This window comes from Ammospiza caudacuta, chromosome 4 (genome assembly GCF_027887145.1).
Source record: "Ammospiza caudacuta isolate bAmmCau1 chromosome 4, bAmmCau1.pri, whole genome shotgun sequence".
Lineage (NCBI taxonomy): Eukaryota > Metazoa > Chordata > Aves > Passeriformes > Passerellidae > Ammospiza > Ammospiza caudacuta.
Genome location: NC_080596.1, coordinates 11,959,895 through 11,980,812, shown reverse-complemented (window position 1 = coordinate 11,980,812; position 20,918 = coordinate 11,959,895). Strand labels below are relative to the sequence as shown.

At 39.2% G+C, this 20,918-nt stretch overlaps 1 protein-coding gene across 1 annotated transcript in view; it reads right to left on the bottom strand.

Moving 5' to 3' along the window:
• EGF (epidermal growth factor) overlaps positions 1-20,655 on the bottom strand; it is a 55,492-nt gene extending 34,837 nt beyond the window's left edge. Inside the window, exons 1-6 of the mRNA XM_058803867.1 lie at positions 20,056-20,655; positions 10,948-11,079; positions 7,337-7,536; positions 6,178-6,359; positions 4,638-4,868; positions 2,852-3,054 (exon numbers count right to left, since the gene is read on the bottom strand). Coding sequence (XP_058659850.1) covers positions 2,852-3,054; positions 4,638-4,868; positions 6,178-6,359; positions 7,337-7,536; positions 10,948-11,079; positions 20,056-20,182 — 1,075 coding nt within the window. The 5' untranslated portion in view covers positions 20,183-20,655. The remainder of the gene's footprint in view (positions 1-2,851; positions 3,055-4,637; positions 4,869-6,177; positions 6,360-7,336; positions 7,537-10,947; positions 11,080-20,055) is intronic.
• Positions 20,656-20,918: the final 263 nt, after the last annotated feature.

Below are 20,918 nucleotides of genomic sequence, written 5' to 3'. Positions count from 1 at the left end.
TCAAGAGGCTAGAATTTTGTGTAGTTTTAGGTGAGCCTCTTGTTTTGTACAATTAATTTTAAATTGTACACAATCTTTTTCTACTGCAACAGAATTGGGAACATAAAGTAATAGAGAGTCTAATCTTCAAATAAAGAACTCATTAGAAAAAACAAAAGTCTAAGTGCATGCAACCACAAAGAAACAGAATCCACAACTGCATCACATGCTTATCATTGTTTCTGATTTTTCTCCCCATGGTTGTACCATTATTGATCTAAGTGGCCTAAAAAGACCTTGGAGTTACAGAATAAATAATAGAAACTATAGTTTTGCCATTTGGACATTCTCTGGAAGATAATAATTCTTAACTAATATTAGAACTCTATGTAGCCATATCGATACAGAAAAACCCAATCACATTTCAAAGCTTAAAGAGAATGGGGACTAAATTATGAATCACAAAGTCTATAATGTAATATTTTCTGGAAGAACACCATTATAAACCACTCTTACTAACTTATTTGTGTTTTGCAGAGTTTTTTCCCCTCCCATCACCTGTCTTACACGGAAATACATATACTCAGATATTAGCCTGATGCTTGTATCTTACACTGTAAAGAAATACAACACAATTTCTCAAAAAAAATTTACAAGAATACTGAATATCATTACTCTGTTGGGAAAGATTCTTTCAAAGAATTCCAGCAGCAGTATTTGAGATTTTAAGGTATTTCAGGTATTTTATGAGCCGTTATTAAAAGTGACACACCAAAGTTGTTCTGTGGGGTTACAGCAAACCCATAGATGAATTAATGCTCTTCCCTCTACTAATTGGCCCTGACCAATCCAAGGAAGTAGTTTGAAAGAGAAAGGAAAGAGGGAACCTAAGGAATTTAAGTAGCAAAGTAAATAATTCAAATGACAGTAAAAAAATCAAATCATATCAGTTGCACACTTCTCTTAAGTTCCCTTTTCATCTGAAGGAACTCACTAGTTATCTGCTTTAAAGAAGGCTTGATAATTCACAGCTGACATTACATTGCAATGTACAATTTCTTAGCTTGTACAGAGCATCCAATTAGTCTAGGTATGCTTTTATCTCCAGGTTTCTCTGTTGTAAGATCAGCTATAAATCTCATTTGAACTCCAGGCTCATTAGTCCTCCTTTCATCCCCGTTCTTGCATTGGATAAGCCAAGCAATGCACATACAAAGTCCAAAAGGTTCATCTGGATTCAACTTCTTAAGCTTCTTTCTTTCTTCTCCACCACTTCCCAGACATTTTACAGGAAGCTATTTGGAATTTTTTTTAAAAAGCCTACTGCTGACAACAGAATCATACAAAAATTTACTAAACATGTAAACAGCCTATCGTACAAAAATTCACTAAACATGTTGGAAATATACATCCATTTGAAAACATTGTTAGGTCATATATTAATAAAAGCAGAGAAAGGCCTTTTCCATGGAAAGAGAAATGCCAGAAAGCAGAATGCTCTGGTGGAAGAAGTGGAGTAAATCTTCTGAGACAGGAATAAAGGTTAAGCGCCCACAGTCACTGAAATTAAGCTGCACATTCTTGCCCTAGTTCCTCTATGTGAGAGCACCAAACGTGTCAGCAGAAAAAAGTGTTTCCATTTGCCAGGACAACCATTTTCCCCAAAGTAAGGACAGATCAAGTATTGTCTCTGAATAGAGACTCCCTGTGCTTACAAGGGTAAGCTTGATTTCCAGGAACACAATCTTCTGCATCTCAACACGTCTTGGCACCGCAAACAAAGTGTGTGAGGGGGAAAGAGCCTTTGAAGGTTTTGATTTTGCCACTCAGACCAATCTTCAGAGGGCACAGCTGTTGGCTGGCATGAAGAAAGACAAAGCCTATTTTATAGTAGCTATTTAGGAATAGTTCAAAAAGATACATTTACAGTTTGATTTTTGCTCATATGAACTAAAACAAACACTATATTTTCCCCATGTCTTTATACCTCTGGGAATCCATGGCTGCCTTCCCTTGGGAGCTGTGCAACCGTTGCTTGGCACACAAATGCCTCCATGCTCTTTGCCCCATTGCTCTTACCCAAGCAACACTGGTGACAAAAGCTATTCCATTAAAGCAAGAATGCTCTGCTCCCCAGAGACTAGGGAACAAGACATTATTTCCCTGGACATCCCCCACTTCCTACTGCCTCAGCAGGAATCCCCAAGGAAGGTGAACTATTGACAGCCAATTACCTTCATTTTTGGATTCACAGTGAAAGACAGCGAGATGACCAACTCACACTGTGGATTGCAATTGGTATCAATTAAAGAGGTAGGAGTCTCTTATCCTATAGTTGTTACAGCAGCTTCAGGACTGTCTAAGATGTGATGACTTTTAATTGAATCATTTCACTGTGATGAGTGAGCAAAGCTGAGACCTCCATTTGTAGAACATACTGTGTGCTTAAAATCATTCACTGCCATGATAGTCAGACTTGTTTCCATGTGCTTTAGACTAAAACTTCCAGAATGAAGCAGACATTTGGTGAGGATAATGCAGACAGAGGGTTAAAAATCTGTATGCTTTGTGCATTTAGCAGGAAAGCATAAAAATGTATTTGTGTAAAGAAAGGCAAGAGAATGAGAAAGTCACATTTATCTGCATGTGTATATACATTAATGAAACAAGCAGTTCATGCTTGGCATGCTTCTACTCTGATACTCAGCTGGAGCTGCACACACCAAGTGGAACTGTGGACCACTGAAGTGAAAAAAAACTTTTTCCTTCATTTCACTGAGGCCTGGAATTTTGCCAAAGACAATTCTTACTGCAGAGAATCAGAGTGTATGACATTATTATTCTCACACATAGCAGCATTACATTTACTTACCCAAATCCTGAGAATCAATCCTTGCACCTGGCTGCTTAAATGGATGTACTATTTTTATCTCCACTGGTGGGAAAAATGATGGTTTCAGGCTAATTGTGACCAGAACATTTCCAGTATATTTGTTGGCTCTCCATATCATGCCAGACTTCAAGTCTGAGTAGTACAGGTGGTCAGCAAAGAGAGACATACCAAGCAATTGATGTCTACAAGAGAAGAGAGCAAAGTGGCACATTACATGATCCCTACATATTTACTCACTCAAACATTTTCTGAGTGCCTAGTTTAGTCAGGTTCACTGAAAATTACCTTTTTTAAAATGTTGTATATATATATATACACACACACACTATAGTATCTTCTATATATAAGAATCAGAGAATCAGAAGAGGTGCAGAGACATTACCAAAATAATTCAGCACTCAATCCTGCTTATTTGCAGGAAATAGACACAAAATTGATAACCTGCATTTCTCACAGGTTTAATGATCTATTGGTCAGGACTGACTTAACTGAGAGAGATATTCTGGGTGTGACCCTGCTTCTGGTGAATCCAGCAACCAAAATGGAAACTTGGTCTGTTCAAGGATGTAGGTCAGATAAGTTCCACTGTTTCCCAATATCCAGGGCCTGCTCTGACAATTCTGACTGTCTGAGGAAATCAGGGTGGAGATGGCATGGTAGGAGCAGGGCACTCCTAAAGCCCATCTTCTGCTGCTTCTCCTATCTCAGGAATGTAGTTTCCATTCACTGACCACAGTTACAGCAGCTAGCAGAAATCACAAAAGGGTCAAGTTTTAAATAAGAGAGAAATCAGAAAAAATACTGAAAAAGGTATTTTTGTCTTCTGCTTTCCAGGAAAACATATTCCAGGTGGAAAAGAGAATCCAGATCCAGAATGCTGAATCCAGATCATCCAGGCTAAATTAATACCCCAGTGAACAACAACTAACACAAGGGAGAAAGGGGGAAAAAGTAAGAAAAAACCCAAACTGACTGCTGGCATGGGAGGGAGAAGCCAACTTTGTGTTCCTCATATGAAAATGGTGGACCACATATTTAAATAAGCAGACCAGCAAAACTGAATTTTTCTCTACTGTCGGAAATCCCTTTTCTGCACATGGAGACCCAACCATAGTGAAAGACTCAGTGGTGACAGCCTTTTCCTGATCCCCTCGCTGGCCCCGTGGCCACCAGGCACCTGCACCCCTGCGCAGCACGAGGACCAGAAGGACGTGGGCCTAAGAGCCCCCTCACTGTGCCCAGCACTGGCACTGGGGCAGGACAATGCTCCTGCACAGCACGGTTTTCTCCACATCTGCTGATGCTTCTGGAGAGCCTGAGCTCAGGGCCAAGCCTCCCCAGGCTGCAGCTAAGGAGGACAACAGGCTTAGAGGAGGATGGAGTTCAGTCTCCTGAGCACGGCTCAGACACCTGAGCTCACCCACTGTGACCTTGGATAAATCATTTAATCTCTCCTTTCAGCTCCTCTCTCTGCAGAAAAAGGCCGCTAATAAACACTCAGAGAGGATTTCTAAGGATTAATTAGTTATCATTAGCTGAAATCTTGGAAGTTAGAGAGTGCTGAGTGGCAATTATTATTCTCATAACAGCGACATTTTTTTCATTTTCCTATCATTAATGTTACATTTACAGTCACAGGCCATTTGCATTACACTTTATACTCCTCATGTTGTGGACTGACCCAGTAAAAGGGAGGATGAGGGAGAGATCTTAATTGCATCCCTGAAATGAATGTTTTATTTCTGACAAGCTGAGGAAAACTCACCGGACAGAATTTCTGAGGAAACGAACAGCTCCACCATCATAGTCACATGATCTAATGTGGGAAATCTCTTTTCCGTGGTCATGTTGGATCCAGTAGAGCCTTGTGTCAACCAAATCTAGTGAGATGGCCTTTATTTTTTCTGTAGTTTTCAAAATATTTATCATATCACTTCCACTGAGAGATGCTCGGTATATGCTGGAAACTGTACCATCTGAAGACAAAAATAACAGCCTGCAGGCAAGAGAGGCATGTTTAAAAAACAAAACAAAACAAAACAAAAAACTCCACAACAAACAAACCCTACATTTTCAAAATCACATCACAGCTACACACTCTTTATAAAGTTATTTAGTTGCTCCTGTATACAGAGTTTCTCTGTATGGTACTAGAGCTACGAGTACTGCTAGAGGTACTAAAAACTAGTATTACTAGAGGTAGTAGCAATTTCCCTCAAGTAGGTCAAGGAGGAATCAGCCCAGCTTAATCACAAGGCACTTTTGTCTGTCTCTCTACTTTGTTCAGACATGCAGTCAAGGAAACTGGAATTACTTCTCAAATCTATGGGGAGCTCCTGCGAATTTGAGGAAAGGCAGGTCTGATGTCCAGGCCCGAAATCCCACTGAGATGCCAAGATTCCAAAGAGTATTAGCAATTCTACTATTATCAGAAAATTGGTTTATGTACAAATGTGTTAGGAATGGACACAAGAATCTTAATATTAAAATAGTTACACACACCTTGAGCAGCTTTAATGCAAATCAAAAGTGGCAACAAATATATGCTCTTGCTAAACAAAATAGAAACATTTCAAATTCTTCTCAAGTTGGTTTTTTCTTTTTTTTTTTTTTGCAACTTTAATGCGAGAAGTTTTTGTGTAAGGGAAAATCAGCATGGAGACACCACTGTGATGATTTATACTGGTAACCCTTGAGGAGCCAGGCCTCTCATGTGAGCATGGCTCTCCATGTAAATTACTTGAAGCTGAAAGGAGCATCTCTGTGAAGGCCAAAGTGCTAGTGATGCTAAGCAGCAGCAGTGAATTCAGAACCAATATTTGGAGACATTGATAAAGAAACGAGGGAAACAGCAGCAAACTATCAGTTTTGACTTTTTTTTTCAGAAAACATACTATATATTCTAAGTGTGCTGAGTCTGGAGCACGAGTGACTCCCAGCATTTTCAGGCATCATTCCCTTTGCTTCCCAATACTGCTTTCCTACCCATAAACTTTGCTGAAAGAGGGTAGATTGAGATTGGATATAAAGAAGAAATTCTTTACTGTGAGGGTGGTGAGGCACAGGAATAGGTTGCCCAGAGAAGTTGAAGATGCCCCACCCCTGGATCTGTTCAAGGCAGATCAGATGGGACTTTGTGCAACCTGGTCTTGTGGAAGGTGTCCCTGTCCCTGGTGAGTGGGTTGTAACTAGATGACCTTTAATGTCTCTTCTAACACATTTCTATGATTCCATGAAACCACAACCATAGTACTTTACATATTTGGGGTCCATTGCAATGAAATTACTGATCCCTATAAAATTACCTTTGCTCAGCATCAATGGTGATCCTTGTGGGACGACCAACAGCTCTCAGAAGAACTCGGCGTTTCTTCCCATTCATGTCAGTTGCTTCTATGGTTCCTTTCTGTCTGTTGGCCCAGAGAATGTCTTGATTTATCCAGTCAATAGCAAATCCTGAAATGCCTTTGTCTATGTAACATAGTCTCTGTAAACAAGAAAAAATGAGTTGACAAGAGGATTCCTAATGACTACTCTAAACTTGGCATTTGTTACAAGGAATAGAAGACCCAGCTGAAACTTTCCCATTCGTTCCTTTGCCTACTTTATTTTCTTTCAGACCTATAGCTGTTTCTCTTTCTTTTTCTTTCATCACTTTCATTTGGTTTTTGTGCTTACACATACCTCCTCTGAACTGAGTGACTTCCTGCAAAAGGAGAAACTGTTCTGCACAGGATATATACTGGATTAATATTTAGCTACAGTTTTGCATTTGGCACACCATGCAGCACCCAGGCCTGTGCTGTTACAGATGGAAGTCTCCTAACACACTGCTGCTGGACCCTGATCCCTTAAAATCAGTGAAAATACATGAGTGAAAACTCCACAGAGGTAAATGATACTGGCAATCTCTCTCAAAGAAAAGAACAATCTCACAGCAATAAAGTTCTGCCAGAACAGCCTGTCTGCCCTCCCTAATTAGCCAGATGCAATGAAATACACAGGTTTTTTTCCGAACAAAGAATAAAGTGCTAATGGCATTTATGCAACCATAGAAACCAATAAAAGGTTTGAGAAGAAATGAGTAGGAATCCAAGCACATTCTTCTCATAGCATTTTTGTCAGCTTGTGTTACAATAATCTTGAAGACAATATTGTAATGCCAGAGAATAATCTATAACTGATAGAAACATAAAGTCTAGACAGCATTAATTTGTTTGAATTTCCTCTCCTGCATTTTTAACTCAATCCTCTCCTGCATTCACCTGATCCACAGAAAATACTGTATGTCCTGAATGTGAATGCCAGTAAAATAGCCTGGCTCAGGGTCAGAACCATTACAAGAGCAAAAGTAAAGTGCTAATTGGTGAACAGTAAAGGCAGAACTGTACCCAAGGAGCAGGTGATTTCCACAGAGAGATTTACACATTAACTGTGAGAATTCCAAAGAACTGATTACTTTACCTCTCGTTTTGTGCCATTTAGATTAATTCTTTGAAGTAGTCGCCTTTCAGAGTCTACCCAATACACTTTCTCTTCTATATAATGAAAATCCATAAGTGTTGATGGACCAGTATCAGAAACCAATCTTTCATGATTTGTCCCTTCAGTGTCAATTCTAAAGATGGCATTTCCGTGGCTAAAAAGCAGGAATGGTGCTGGGTCTGGTGTGGAGAAAACAAAATGAGACCATTTAATTGATAATCATTGCATTTTTGTTGCATTGAATTCTCATCAGTTACATACTAGGCAAAGAGAAAGTTCAAGATTTAGATGTCTCATTTCTTAATAGCAACTTTTGAGGTGTATCACAGAAAACCAGTTATATATAAATGGAATGGTCCTTTCACATTTGATGCTGAAAATTATGGCAAAAATCTGAGTTAGGAAACTGAAATGACAATGAAATTACCACTTATCCCAAACAACCACAGCCCAATCAGAAGTCAAAACAACAACTGCATGCTTGCCAGCTGAGTTTGAAAGAAGTTTGCCATGGATGTGCCTCCAAGTTGAAGATCACTTCAAACTATTGTGCTATGGCAAGAATTTATCACAGAGAGGTAGCCTGGAACCTTCCTTTAACTATCCAAAAAGGGAAATTGAAGATCCCAAGACAGGAAAAAGGAAGAAACTGGAGACTTGGGAGGTTTCTTGTGCTGCAGCAGGCTGAAGGAAAGCAAAAGACCTGTACTTAAAACTCCGACAGCTCAAAAGCAACAACTTCTTCCAGACAAAAATCTCTTATTTTCAATGAGCAAATGGTAAGAGTATAACAGTACTCTTACATAACATACGTTAAAATGAAAGGTGCTCCAATTATGCCCCATACTCCAGAAAACCAATTAAGGTTGAAAGTGATGAGCAGCTAGGATGATCCCAATAGCCTTGATGCAACCTTAAAACAAGGTGACAAGTATGGAAGTACAATTAGTATGATAAAATAATTGGGGTTGATCCAGTTTTATTAAGCCTTCTTGGTTATTTTTAGGGTATCACTGTAGAGCATGATTAAGATTGCACAAGGAACCTTAACTACAATTAAAATTGTTCAAGGAGCCCTAACTACCTCTCCAAACCACAAGGGTTTTCATTTAGGCTGTCTATCAGGTGCATATAGGAAAGCAGTTCTTATGTAACCAACACATTTTAACTTTCATTTTGAAAATAAACATGGGTGTATTGTTTGCTTTTTTGTTTGTTTATATAAAAATATTTAATTGCGGGCATCGAGTCTATTATTTAATTTAATTTTAAACTGAAAAAAACGTACAAAACATAAATCCCATTGTGTTGATAATGATGGAATTTTAGAACATGGTTGCCTGAAACAACAGATCCTGGCATACAAGTAGTCCTCAACCCAGCTGACTTTAAAATGCAGTTATTGATACAGATCCAACAGAATGACAGCTTTCAAACCTGTGTAATCAATTGCTGAATTATTCCACAATTCCATTAGTTGGGAATAGATGCCATCAAAGATGCACTACCACCAGTTTCCTTACACATATACCTTTGAAAATTAAATTGGTTTTATTGACAAGGTTCACGTCTTTTTTTAACTAAATATCTTTACTATTAGAATGAAAACCGAGGCTTTAATCTCAACAAAAATCTCTTCTACAAAATTGAGACAGATGCTTCACCTTCATAGTTGCAAGGTTGTTTAATTCTCCTTTCAAAGCAGAGGAATGAGACAAATTTTGATTTTTCCAAGTGAAGAAAGTTCTGACAAGCACCCAAGATGTAATTTTGTCTCATTCACAGGGAAGATGGTCAGTACACTGTTTCCATGTTAGCAGAATATTTTGTATCTCAAATTTTAAAGCTATCACCTAATTATAACAGCTGCTTACAGGATTTTAATTACTCCCTTTTCCTGCTGCTACTTGAACTGAGCAACCCCATATTTGAACAATGAACTTGCTTCATGTGAGTGCTAAATGAATATTGAAGAGTGGCCAGGCTGATTTATCTAAGGGATTTGACAGCTACTGCCTGCAGTCTTGCCAATTAGTTGACCAAGAATATTTACACACTTTGGTTTTCTCCTTTCCACTCTCTGAATTCCCTACCAGGTACCTGTGAATGAGGGCTCTAAATGGAACAAGAGATGAACAAAGCCAACTTTTGCTACAGAGGCACCACTCAGATTTACCAGGGGTTTAATTACCAAGTAAACCATATCTGCACCAAAGATCTTCCTGCCTTTATAACATGAGGGTATTTCAGCTGGTGTATCCCCCACAGAAGGGTTTATATCTGACTTAAGGGCTCCTTATCCATCACAGGAGCTCTATCTGTCACTTCCTGCAGTTACTATGAATGTTAGTAACAACATGTTTAAAAGTTTAAGTATTCCAATATGAAGGAAAGATTGTTCTTTGAAGGATACCTGTGCACAAATATCACTGGGAAAAAACAAGTTGGTTTTCACTTCAGTTCAGGAGTGCAGAGTTTGCAGAAGAACTACAGATGTTTAGGCAGGACCACAAAAAATCCAGTTTGGGTTTTGTGAGTTACATGTTGCTGATAACTCTGATGATTCTAGGGCCTCTATTCTAAAATAATTGTGTTGATGACAGTTTGGGAGCTCTACAGAATAATTTTGGTTATGTTCATGGTCCCAAAATCTACACACATAGGGACTCAAGTACAGGTCCCACTTCTCAGGTCAGAAACCTGCCTTGTCAAATCCCATCTCTGCATCAGCAAGATAAATACTAGCCAAAAAATAGAAAAGTTTAGTTCCTGGATCAGAAGGGAGCTATGGTGTATCCCAGGCCGGCACCAAAGCCAAGCATTCAGGAAGTCAAAGTGGAGAGGTAAGAGATGAACTTCAGAGCACTTCCACCTCACACTCTAGATGCAATATAGGATTTAGCTAACCAATAAAATCCAACTCTTTTTCTTTTCCCTGGGTAGTATCAGTTGAGGACAAAATGAGGCTTAATCAAAGGCTGTAACTGTGAATATCTTCCTCATAGAAGAGCTAAAAACTTTTAAAATTAAATGCATCTCCCCCATTTAAAAATCAATTTATACATTCATGTCAGAGGAAGGGAGAGAAATAACTCAGAGTGGCACTTGTGTTTTAATGCATGAAAACCAATGGATGAAAGCAAAAATAAGGGCATCCTGCTTCTGATATTACAGCACTGTCCCTAGAACCTAAACATACTGGGAAGACACCAAGGCCAACAGACCAAAAGCAGCCGAGGTAGCGGAATATTGTGTACTGCCATGTCTTCTTGGAAGTAAGGATGGGATAAGAGAGTTTACAGTTTTAAACTGGCAGAGAGGGCAAATAGGAAGTAATTGTTAAATTTAGTGGTTTGTTTTCATATGTTCATTCATCTTTCTATCACTATAGTTTACATTCTTCACCATCATTCTTCTGTGGCATTTTTGGCCTTGCCTCTTACCCACACAGTAGCAGGATTTTTGTCAGCAAACCAGAGAACCCCAGCCGCTGACAAGTAGGGACCAGCAGGCCTGGTTCACTTTGAAAAGGAATGCTAACTGAATCTCCAAAGCCCTTTTTCAGTTATCAAAAAAGAAAATGTCCTTACCGTTTACATAGCAAGACTGCTTGTCAATACCCAAGGAGTAGCCAGGCAAACAGGAGCAGATGTACGACCCTGGAATATTGATACAGGTTTGGCCACAAGTTCCCAAACCACCTTCAAGGCACTCATCAATATCTGAAATTGGTATTTGAAAAAGATCAGGAAAATTCACCTAGCAAAGGCAGCAAAGAACAAGAATAAAATTTGATAAACTTACCCAATAATAAATTGTCACAAAATGTAAAAATTAAATGAGGGTGGCTATGTTTTCCTTCATGCGTTAGTTTCAGAATTATAGGGGGTTGGGGGCGTAATTTATCATTGTCACATTCACAGTGGTTTTGCAGGGTGCTGGGTTTTTATTTTGAGTTTTTTTGATTGCCTAGGAAAATTACCCTTTTCCCTAGTGTCTGGGCACTGGCCTCTAATTGCTCAAACACAGGGAACAGACTTGTCTTGATTTGTGTTATTATTTGCTATGCAAATGCAACTTGCAGCTGCTTGCTTCTGTCTTTATCCCTTTTTCAACAGTAATAATTTTGCCAACAAATAAACAGACTTTGCAAAACAGCAAAGCAGAAAACAGATTGTCACAGCACTGAGGTCATCATTGAGCTCATTTTTGTTTGAGTCAAATCTCAAACAGACATACAAAGCACTTAAAGTCTCCCACTGTATTCTGACAGAAACAAGCCCAAATCAAGGCACTGAGCAAATTCATTAGAAACTAGGCTTTTAACTGGTAGGTTAGGCTAGAAGGTTTAGGAATTGAAAGACATTTGAAGTATTTATGGTGTTTTGTCAGGGCTTGAGGAAGTGACTATTAATTAAGCCCTAAACAAAGGAATCTGTTTAAAAAAAAAGTCTACCACTGAGGACTGTAGTTTATACTAAGGGGGAAAGAAATTTGCAGTACCATGGATAATTGTCCCACGAAATTGGGATAAATTTTTTTTCCTGCTGAAAACAAACACATCTGATATTAACTTCCCAAGGTACTTAACATCTGACCGTCCAATATGCTGATATATTTCCTGTATATTTTCCTTCTTCAACTACTGTGTGATGGTTGCTCTAAGGAGTAGCTTTTTTCTTGCCCATGTGACTCAGCACATGCAGGAATGAAGGAATAAACATATTTTGTTTTAAAGAGATACATTTAAATAAGTCACTAAAGGATTTGGATTCACAACAAACTAGGTCTGTGTGTGTTATGTGAGAATTCCCTTAGTTTAAAGAACAATGCCTTGACTACGAGGAACAGCAATTTAACCAACTCACAAAAGTCTCTGAAAGAAACTTTCCCAGCAACTCAGGGAGATCCAAGCAAGCAGATCTCTCGTATCCCGTGGCTCTGCAAACCACTCTTCCAAACTGCTTTAAGAAACTATGCTTAGAAATAAGTGTTCCGAGGGGTTTCATCTGTGCCCAGGTACCAAAGGTGTTCAAAAATAATGTCAATGCTTTTCAGCTGCCTAATGTGTCTGTACCAACTAGGGAAGGCTTCCATATTGTTTACAGAGTTTTCCCACAAGTTCATGCTCCAAATAGCAGCTGAAGTAATTTGACAATGTATGAAATGTAATCAGAGCACATGCAACTGATTCTTGTTAGATTACAAAGATAAAGCAGAAGTGTTTTCAGCAATGTAATTTCATAAAGTACTCTAATTCCAACCCACAATTTTCTCCAAACAATCAGCTTTCAGGAACATATTTTCCCACATGTACTAGGATTGTACATTCCATTCTCCACAGCATTAAAAGAGAAACTCTTCCAAATCCCCTCTAGGAAGGTTTGATGGGCTTAGAAGTGTGTTAATGTGCTACAGACACCATGGGCTCCAGGTCACCACTAAAACTAGATACTCCTGGCAAACACTGCCTGGATGCCAGTGACACCAAAGGGCTCTTTGGTGGCCCAAGGGGAAGGGCTGTGATGAGCTCAGCTCCTTGTCCAGCTGCTGTCAGAGGTAGACATGAACACTGTTTGCCACTCCCTCCCTGATGCACTGGTTATCAAATCAAGAAACTGGTTGACTAAGCTGGGCACCTGACATGATCCAGCCACCAGCACCACAGCACGTGTGAGAATGTGTTGATAATGTAGTTTATGTCTGTCAATATACTTTTATGACAGTAATAGCTTGCTAAATGAGCCTGAAGTTATTTCTCTGTGGAAATCACAAGTATGGGTGAAAAAGGCAACCGTGTAGATATAGGAGTGCTAAAGAGGGAGGTTTTTTGATAAAGCAGTGTGAAGCACAGATGAGCTATTATTCAATCACAATAAAGAGTACATTAATTGAGAGTTAAAAGAAATAGGCCTGGCCTATAGATTAGACTTGAAAGACTGCTTTCACTGAGAAGGATTTGTGTTCATAATGGACAGAAAGCTGACAAGAAAATTCAAATCACAACACAAATAAACACAGGAGAAATTAATGACTGTGAGGACAAAAAATGCTTTTTTTATATGGCAGTGGTCAGACTATATTGGCATGCTGTTTGTATTTCTCAGATAAAGGTTGTTAAAGGATCATGAAAAATTAGAAAGTGTATACAACAAGGATAGAAAGCCTGATTTGAAGGTAAAGAAAATGCCTTTCTTTCTATGAGAAATTCAAGAGCTCAGAATGCTTAAATTTTCAGAAAGAAGCTTGGAAGAAGGATTAAGCGCCACAAATTAATACCTTCCCAAAGAAAATGCAGCAGATTTTCTAAAAGACACTATAATCTTTTTCAGGAACAATTTAACAAGCAGTGATAGCTGAGAACTAAAGCCAGGGAATTTAAATTCGGACATTAAATTCACATTTTAACAGGAAGGGTGAATCACTAAGGGAACTAGTTACCAGGGAAAACTCTGAAGGCAGTTTATTCTAAAGTCAAGGTCAGACTGGGAAGACATGCTTTACCAAACACAGGTTACTGAGCAACAGACCAAGATAAAAGGACAATGACACTTTATTTCCAGGGGGGATTCTCCAGGTTTATATGAGTGTACGAAACTGACTGTCCAAGAATGAGAGCACTGATTGGTCAGGCTGCAGGAATTTACACTCTTTTCTCAGTAAAAGCACTTTAAGAGAAGATTTCAGGGTTATCAGCCTGCCCGTTTTCATCACCACCAAAATTCACACAGTAAAAGCAAATCCCACACATACTGAAAAGCAAGCCGTGGTTCCAGCTGAAGACTGGCTCTCGAGGAAGGAGAATTTCCCAATAACAGAGCAGGGGCCCAGGGCCACAGGCAGCTCAACCACTGGACAGTGCCCTTCCAGTGGTGAGCAGGAAGAGCCAAGAGACACTGTCATTGTGAAACAGGCCGCAGCACTGCCAATGTTTGGCTTTTATGGCTTTAACAACAGAAGAGGATCCTATGCTTAACACCCTCTCTTCATTGCTTAAAGCACAAAAAAAAAATCCAGGCAAAAAACCCAAATCGAACCAACCAATCAAGCAATCAAACCACCAACCCCAAAGTAAAATAAACCAAAAAAATCTGGTTTCTAAGGTTTAGGAGAACTCAATCAGAAAACCATCCATCAGGTGTAACTAGCAGTGCCTTCATCTGCAGTTTTAGTGCCAGAGGAAAGCATGGAGTTGCATCCTGTTGAAGCTGTTTTACGTGTCCTGGCAACCACATCCCCCAGTGGGAACTTTACCCTGTGAAAGAAATCGGCTTAGTGAACACAAAAGCTGTCTGCAGTGCCCTGACAGCCAGCCCTGAAAGGAAGAATGAGGTTCTGCTTAGTTCTCAAAGACTTCTTTATGCAAAAAATGCCTTGAGAATCAGCAAAAACGATGAATCATGTCATCACGATGTTGGCAGCTCTCAAAGACTTTGCATACAAATATACTACTTTATTGAGAGTCCTGAGAAAGGCTCTGCTTGCAGAAGGTTGAAGCATTAGTATGCCTGGCAGGGACACAGAGAAACCACAGTGAGCCAGAACTTGAATTTCATTATGGCCCCAAATACATACATTATATACATAAAGTATACGTGCAGATACATACACTCAAATAACCTCATGCAAATCTAGCTCCTGGTGAGTTGGACTCATGATTAATTCAATCAGCTGTTCAGCTTTTCAACAAGGCTGAACATGAAATTTCATCTGGGTGACAAAGAAAGAAACCCATCACTTTTATCTATTGTGTTTAAAGCATCTAGCCCAAAGAACAGAAGATAGCTGGAAATGGAAGACACTCCAGCTATCAGCAGCTCAAAATGAAACAGATGATGCACAGTTCAATATATTTTATCTCCAATTTTAAATGAGGCCTAAAACACAACCTGATCACTCAAATTTTGAGAGGGTAGAGGTTGTGAAATGCTCATGTACCGTGGTTAGAAATACAATATGAACACAATGAGGGCGTTACAACTCCTGGTGTCTTCCAGGCCAGAGATGATAATGTCACAGTTATGACACCAAGTGAGAACAGATGATTTATCAAGTATAAAATCAAATCAAATTTATAATTTAAATAAAATTTAGAAAAGAGTTGCAGACATCTTGTAGAGAAAGGACAAAAAGATCCCCAGGAACAACAGCATCTCTATTTTTTCCCCTTTCTGGACTCCGATCTTAAGTGTTTGCTCACTAGAATGGAAAAAAATTCCACCCTTGAAATCAATTTTATATGAAATAAAGTCTATGAGTAAATTAGTAGCTACAAAACAAACCTCTACTTCCTGGATCATGCAACTTCCAACATATTATTGCTGGCTTGCCTATCAAAGATGGAGGCCATGAAGCATCATCAAATACTGTCATCCAGCTCCCTTTACAATCAGATTTCAAATTAGATACTAAAAAGTAGTCAGGTTTATTTTAGAACAGAATACAAAATTAGTAACTACTATTTTACAATGAGTTTTTTAATATTAGTTAATGGCTCAGGAGTCTGCCCCTTAGACCTCTTTAGTATTAGGCATCACATGATGGGTGATGCCATTTTTGTCTTTTCTTGTAACATATTTGCCTCCTTTCTATTTTGAACCAAGTTCTCATAGCTGAGGATAGTATTTCTCCACATTCAGCTGGATCCAACTGAATGTGAATCTCCTCATGAATTGGTCTGTGGTTCAGACCCATGTTTGAGAATTACTGGCTACTATTTTAAAAATATTTACAAGCTCCTTTTCCCACATCAGTATAATAAGAAGTAAGCTAGCTGGAAGACAGCTACTGAAAACAAGTCAAAAACACACCTCCACTGCAGCTCATCTGAAATACAGAGGGAAGCACAGGCAGCTTATCAGGTTTATCCCTGTCATGACAGGGGTAGGGAGCAGTTCCCCATTTCATTGGCTCTTACTGCTCCTTATGAGATGCTTGCAAAGAAAGAGAGTTAAAAAGGTTTTGGCATTTCATATTTCTCAGAATACACACAAGAAGTTTTAACAGCATGTCTTCAGAAGTATTGAGTAAAGTGAAGACAGGATTTAGATAATTAAGGGGAATTTAAAGATATAAAACAAAAACTAATAACTTTATGTTCCTCATCTCAGTGGTAGGAGAGAGGTGAACAGGAAGAAAGAAAAGAGTAAAGCTTCACACACAGAAGGAAGCATGTGACCAAAAGAGGTGACCTACATAGCTGCAGTTGTCACCTTCTAATTGCAGGCTGTAGCTCTGTAGGAATGAGCAGCATGTTAGCCCTGTAGAAGTGACAAGGGCTCAGCAGTTAATGTCAGAATTTGGTAGAAATGTGCTGAGTTTAAGAACCTATGATCAGTCAAAACTTCAATAATATGGGTCTTGTTTTCCTTCTTCCAAGATTTTTTTACAATACTGTTTGGTATCTTAAAAATTATTATCTTTCTTCATTTTTCAAACTTACACAGTATTTAAAGTCAGCCCTGAAACCAAAGTACACTTCCAGTCTTGCAGTATCCAGAATATAATATATTTACCCAGGGTAGCCCAAGACTAATCCAGAATATAATATATTTACCTAGGGTAGCCCAAGACTAACAGACATTAATATCTACTCTAAAATTGATAATGCAAGAGGCTGCTCTAGGGCCTTCTTCAGACAAACAAGGAAAACTTTTTCAGTCTTGAGTAGGGAAAGCATCTATGCACCATGAGAGAATAAAAAATACTGTTGTTAACGTGGTGTTTCAGGAGGGCACAAGGCAACTGGTTCCAGCGGGCGTAGGCTCATCCTCTGGTACACCCTGTTGTGCTTACATTGTCAAATATGTTACAAATCAAAGCCCTCCTGAGACCAGCTATGCATGTGGTTTTTTCTTTGTAGCAATAATAGCTCCTCTGTAGGCCAGACTATTTTTTTTCAGAGGTAGAAGGTTCTATGATTCTACTGGAGTCTACAAAACATGAGTTATTAAACGTGACTGATCCACAATCCTCACAGCATCTTAAAATAAGCTATTAATTCAAGATGGCATGTCAAAAATTGCAGAAGTGCTTCCAATTCTACCATAACTTGTCAATATATTGATGCATTCATTCATCAGACTAGTTTAGCTCTGACCTTGTGATCTCTTCTCCCAAACTTTCTTTCCTATAAGCTTTGCTGTTTTGGGACTAACAGTGCCTCAGAAAAGTCCCTTCTCTCTTGCCATAACAAGTCAGGATTCAAATAATCCCTCTTAAAATAACTGTATAAAATTATGTGAGACATTTAGGGTTAGATTTCATTATATTTCCACAGGATGAGGAAGTCTTTGATCTTTGAATATCTATAGAAATCAAAGGAACTAATTAAGGAGTGAGCTATTTAGCAATGTAAGAAGATGACCCAGACCTTCGTCTTCAGCCTCAGTGTGGAATCCAGATCTAGAACAGCCTAAACACATTCCTGCAAATATCACTTGTAGCAGCTCACTAACAAAGAGCAGACACCTTCTCAATTCAGGGGAACCCTTATGGCGGGCAGGTTGCCACCACAGCCTCAGAGGATGAAGAACATTTTGCAATCGGTGTATCTATTACAGCTCGCCAAGAATGGTGGCCAAGCCACGATTCAGCTTGATGTCATTGTTCACAGTGCAGTGGTATGAATCACATCTCCCACTCACCACTTTTATCCCCAGTATTGCCTTCAAAGCCTGCCTCCAGCTTCCTGCCACTTGCTTCCACTGCACCCTCTGTCTCACATCATTACTGAACTAGAATATCACGCGTCCGGTCCTATGCTCACAGCACCAGTCGTGTGTCCAGGACACAGAGGAAAGAGAAAGGGAAATCCCTAACACCAAAGCATCCTGCAGTCTTACATTTCATGTCAAAATTTCACCTTTGCTTAATCCCCTGCAATCCAGTGGCCTGTAATTGAAAAATTGCTGTAATGCTTCTCATTTTTCACTTGCTCTGTGTCACATGGAATTGCTCAGAGTATGTCACAGTAACATCAACTCTTCTGCTGATATTTCTTGAAGAGTTTGCTGACCTACCGGCCAATCTGTTTCAGTGCTTTATCCAGAGTTCTTCACTCATACAGCAGCTAATTTTCAACAGAAGAGACTTTATGCAGAGCTGGTTATGTCTTCATTAATGGAAGACCAATATGCATCAATGTGCAAAATATGTCCACTGGGGAAAAAAAAGCCTTTGCAGCCTTTTGCATATTAATATTTAGAGTGGGGTTTTTAACTCATTGAACAGTAGCCAAGCAATTCCCTTCATCTCAGTAGGATTCTCCCATTATACACAAGCTCTTAACTGGGAAACCCAGTAATGCAGAAGCCATAGCTAATGGACATCCTAAAGAGCTCTTGGAAGCTAAGTACATGCTAGCAAATGGTATGGATCTATAGGAAAGGCTGTGTAAACAGCAACAGCTGCTAAGGATACGGCACACCCACTGCATGTATCTCAGCCTGAACTCACAGAGACTCAGGCCTAGGCTGGTCCCATGGACCAAATGGCCACCATCAGCAAAAAGAGGGAAGATGATTCCTACAGGGACACCCTCTGGTTTAAGTTTGCCTAAAGGGAGTTCAGTCTGTGCACTTTGAGAGTGCTTTTCAACATGAAGCAAACATAGTAGGAGGTAGCAATATGGAGATTAATTTCAGAAGTGTACTTTTCCTTTGAACTGAAGCATCAGGGTAGGAGCACTCTAGGTGTGTTCGGCTCTCACATAAACCTTCAGTCAGGTTTACATTTGTACACAAAAAAATTCCCAGCTCCTCCCCCCTCACTTTGACATCATTTAACATGCAGGCTTCTATTTTGTGCTTACGAGATGATATTTCTTGGCAGAAAGCACAGAGGAAGCACCTGTTACTGGATCACTAGATTCATTACAAGAACTGAGTCAGAGCCTCTGAAGCCCGAGGAATCTAAGGCAAAAGCATTACCTGCAAGTATCAGGAGCTGCTTGAATCCTTTCAGAGCATTTCCTCATCTCCTAACTGCAAAGTTCACAACTTCATTGGCTCTGGATTTCTTGAAAAAATCTGATCTCACGGTAGCAATGGAGGGAGAAGGGTTCTGTCATCCTTTGTCTTACACTTTGTAAAGAATTGAAACTTGCATTTTATATGCTCCAAATCACAGGAATGTTAGTGTTGCATATTTCTCCCAGACCTCCCTACTACAGTATTAAACAACCTGCTATTCATGTATTGTATGAGATGCTTTATTAGCATGAGCACACACACCTAGATGTAATAATGAGCATAGAAAAAATAGCTTTTAAAGTTATCTAGCCTGCATCTAAATGCATATTAATACATAATAATTGAAACACTCTTCATATATGTATACAGAAATAAAAAACACACTTATACTCAAACTTTTCATAAATTGAAGCATGAATACATGCATGCTCATGTACTGAAACTATGGAGACACTAAAGCTATGGTAGAGAACAGTTCATATCTATTAATGATTATATGAAAACCTATTCTGCTTTCTGATAGTTAAACAGGCAGTGCTGATTTCTGAAAAAAAAAAAAAAAAAAGAGTTCTGTACATTTGACATGCAACAGATATTGAGAAGCTGATTTATCAGTTCTGCCAGTACAACACACAAGCAATCTGTAAAAAACCTTCAAAAAATTTAAAGCCAAATTAAGAGAATACAAATGCAGTTTTCTTAATGTGGGAATGTTCAGCAACTTACCTACACAAGCAGAGTTTTCAGGCTTTAGTCTGTATCCATTAGGACAGTTCCAGTGCTGCAGAGCTGAGAGGTTGACAAAACCAATTTTAAAAACCACTGGCAAAAAAGCAACAAGGAAGAGAAACATAATCTTGAGGGGGTTTTTGAGTTGTCACTAGAGAAAAACTAGCTTGTATTCAGTCATATCCAGGACAAGATGAACATGTGTAATCCCAAAAGTTTTCTGCAATCTGTCACTTTAGACTCAGACATCTTATCACAATTTCAAGTTTTATCTTTGCCTTGCTTTTCTTGTCACTTTAGACCTTACTGTGTCTGACTACAACCTTGAAGAAATTCCTGGGAGATTTCTTCCCCATACACATCAGGGCTTTTTTCTCTCGCTCTTTCCTTTCTTTTTTTTTTTCTCTTTTGGAAGCCAAGTATGAAATGCCTGACACTCTTGCCACAAATTTAACACAGTTCAAAAGCCATGCTTGCAAGGATCACTTCAAATTTCCTTGCAACAAAGCTGCTGTTTAAATCTTTAAAGCAGAGAATTCAGAAAGCTCTTCAGCACAGCTCTCAATGGAATGCAGGGAGCGAAATCTCCAGGTACCGTCCTTCTCCGACTCGCAGTTGTTTTTTACATCCAGACTTGGATGGACTCCTCTTTTCTTTTTAAAGCTCTGCTTGCCCCACCTCTTCTCTTTTTAGTACCACTTGAGTGAACCCTGTGTTTGCACATAGTAATGTGGTCAGTTCCTTACTACAGGGAACTGAGCCAGCATGCAGATATCCAGCCACCCATAATAAATACAGTCTCTTTAGAAAAGCAACGCCTCCTGCTCAAGAAGTACCTGCAGCTTGCCAGCTAAGTTTTT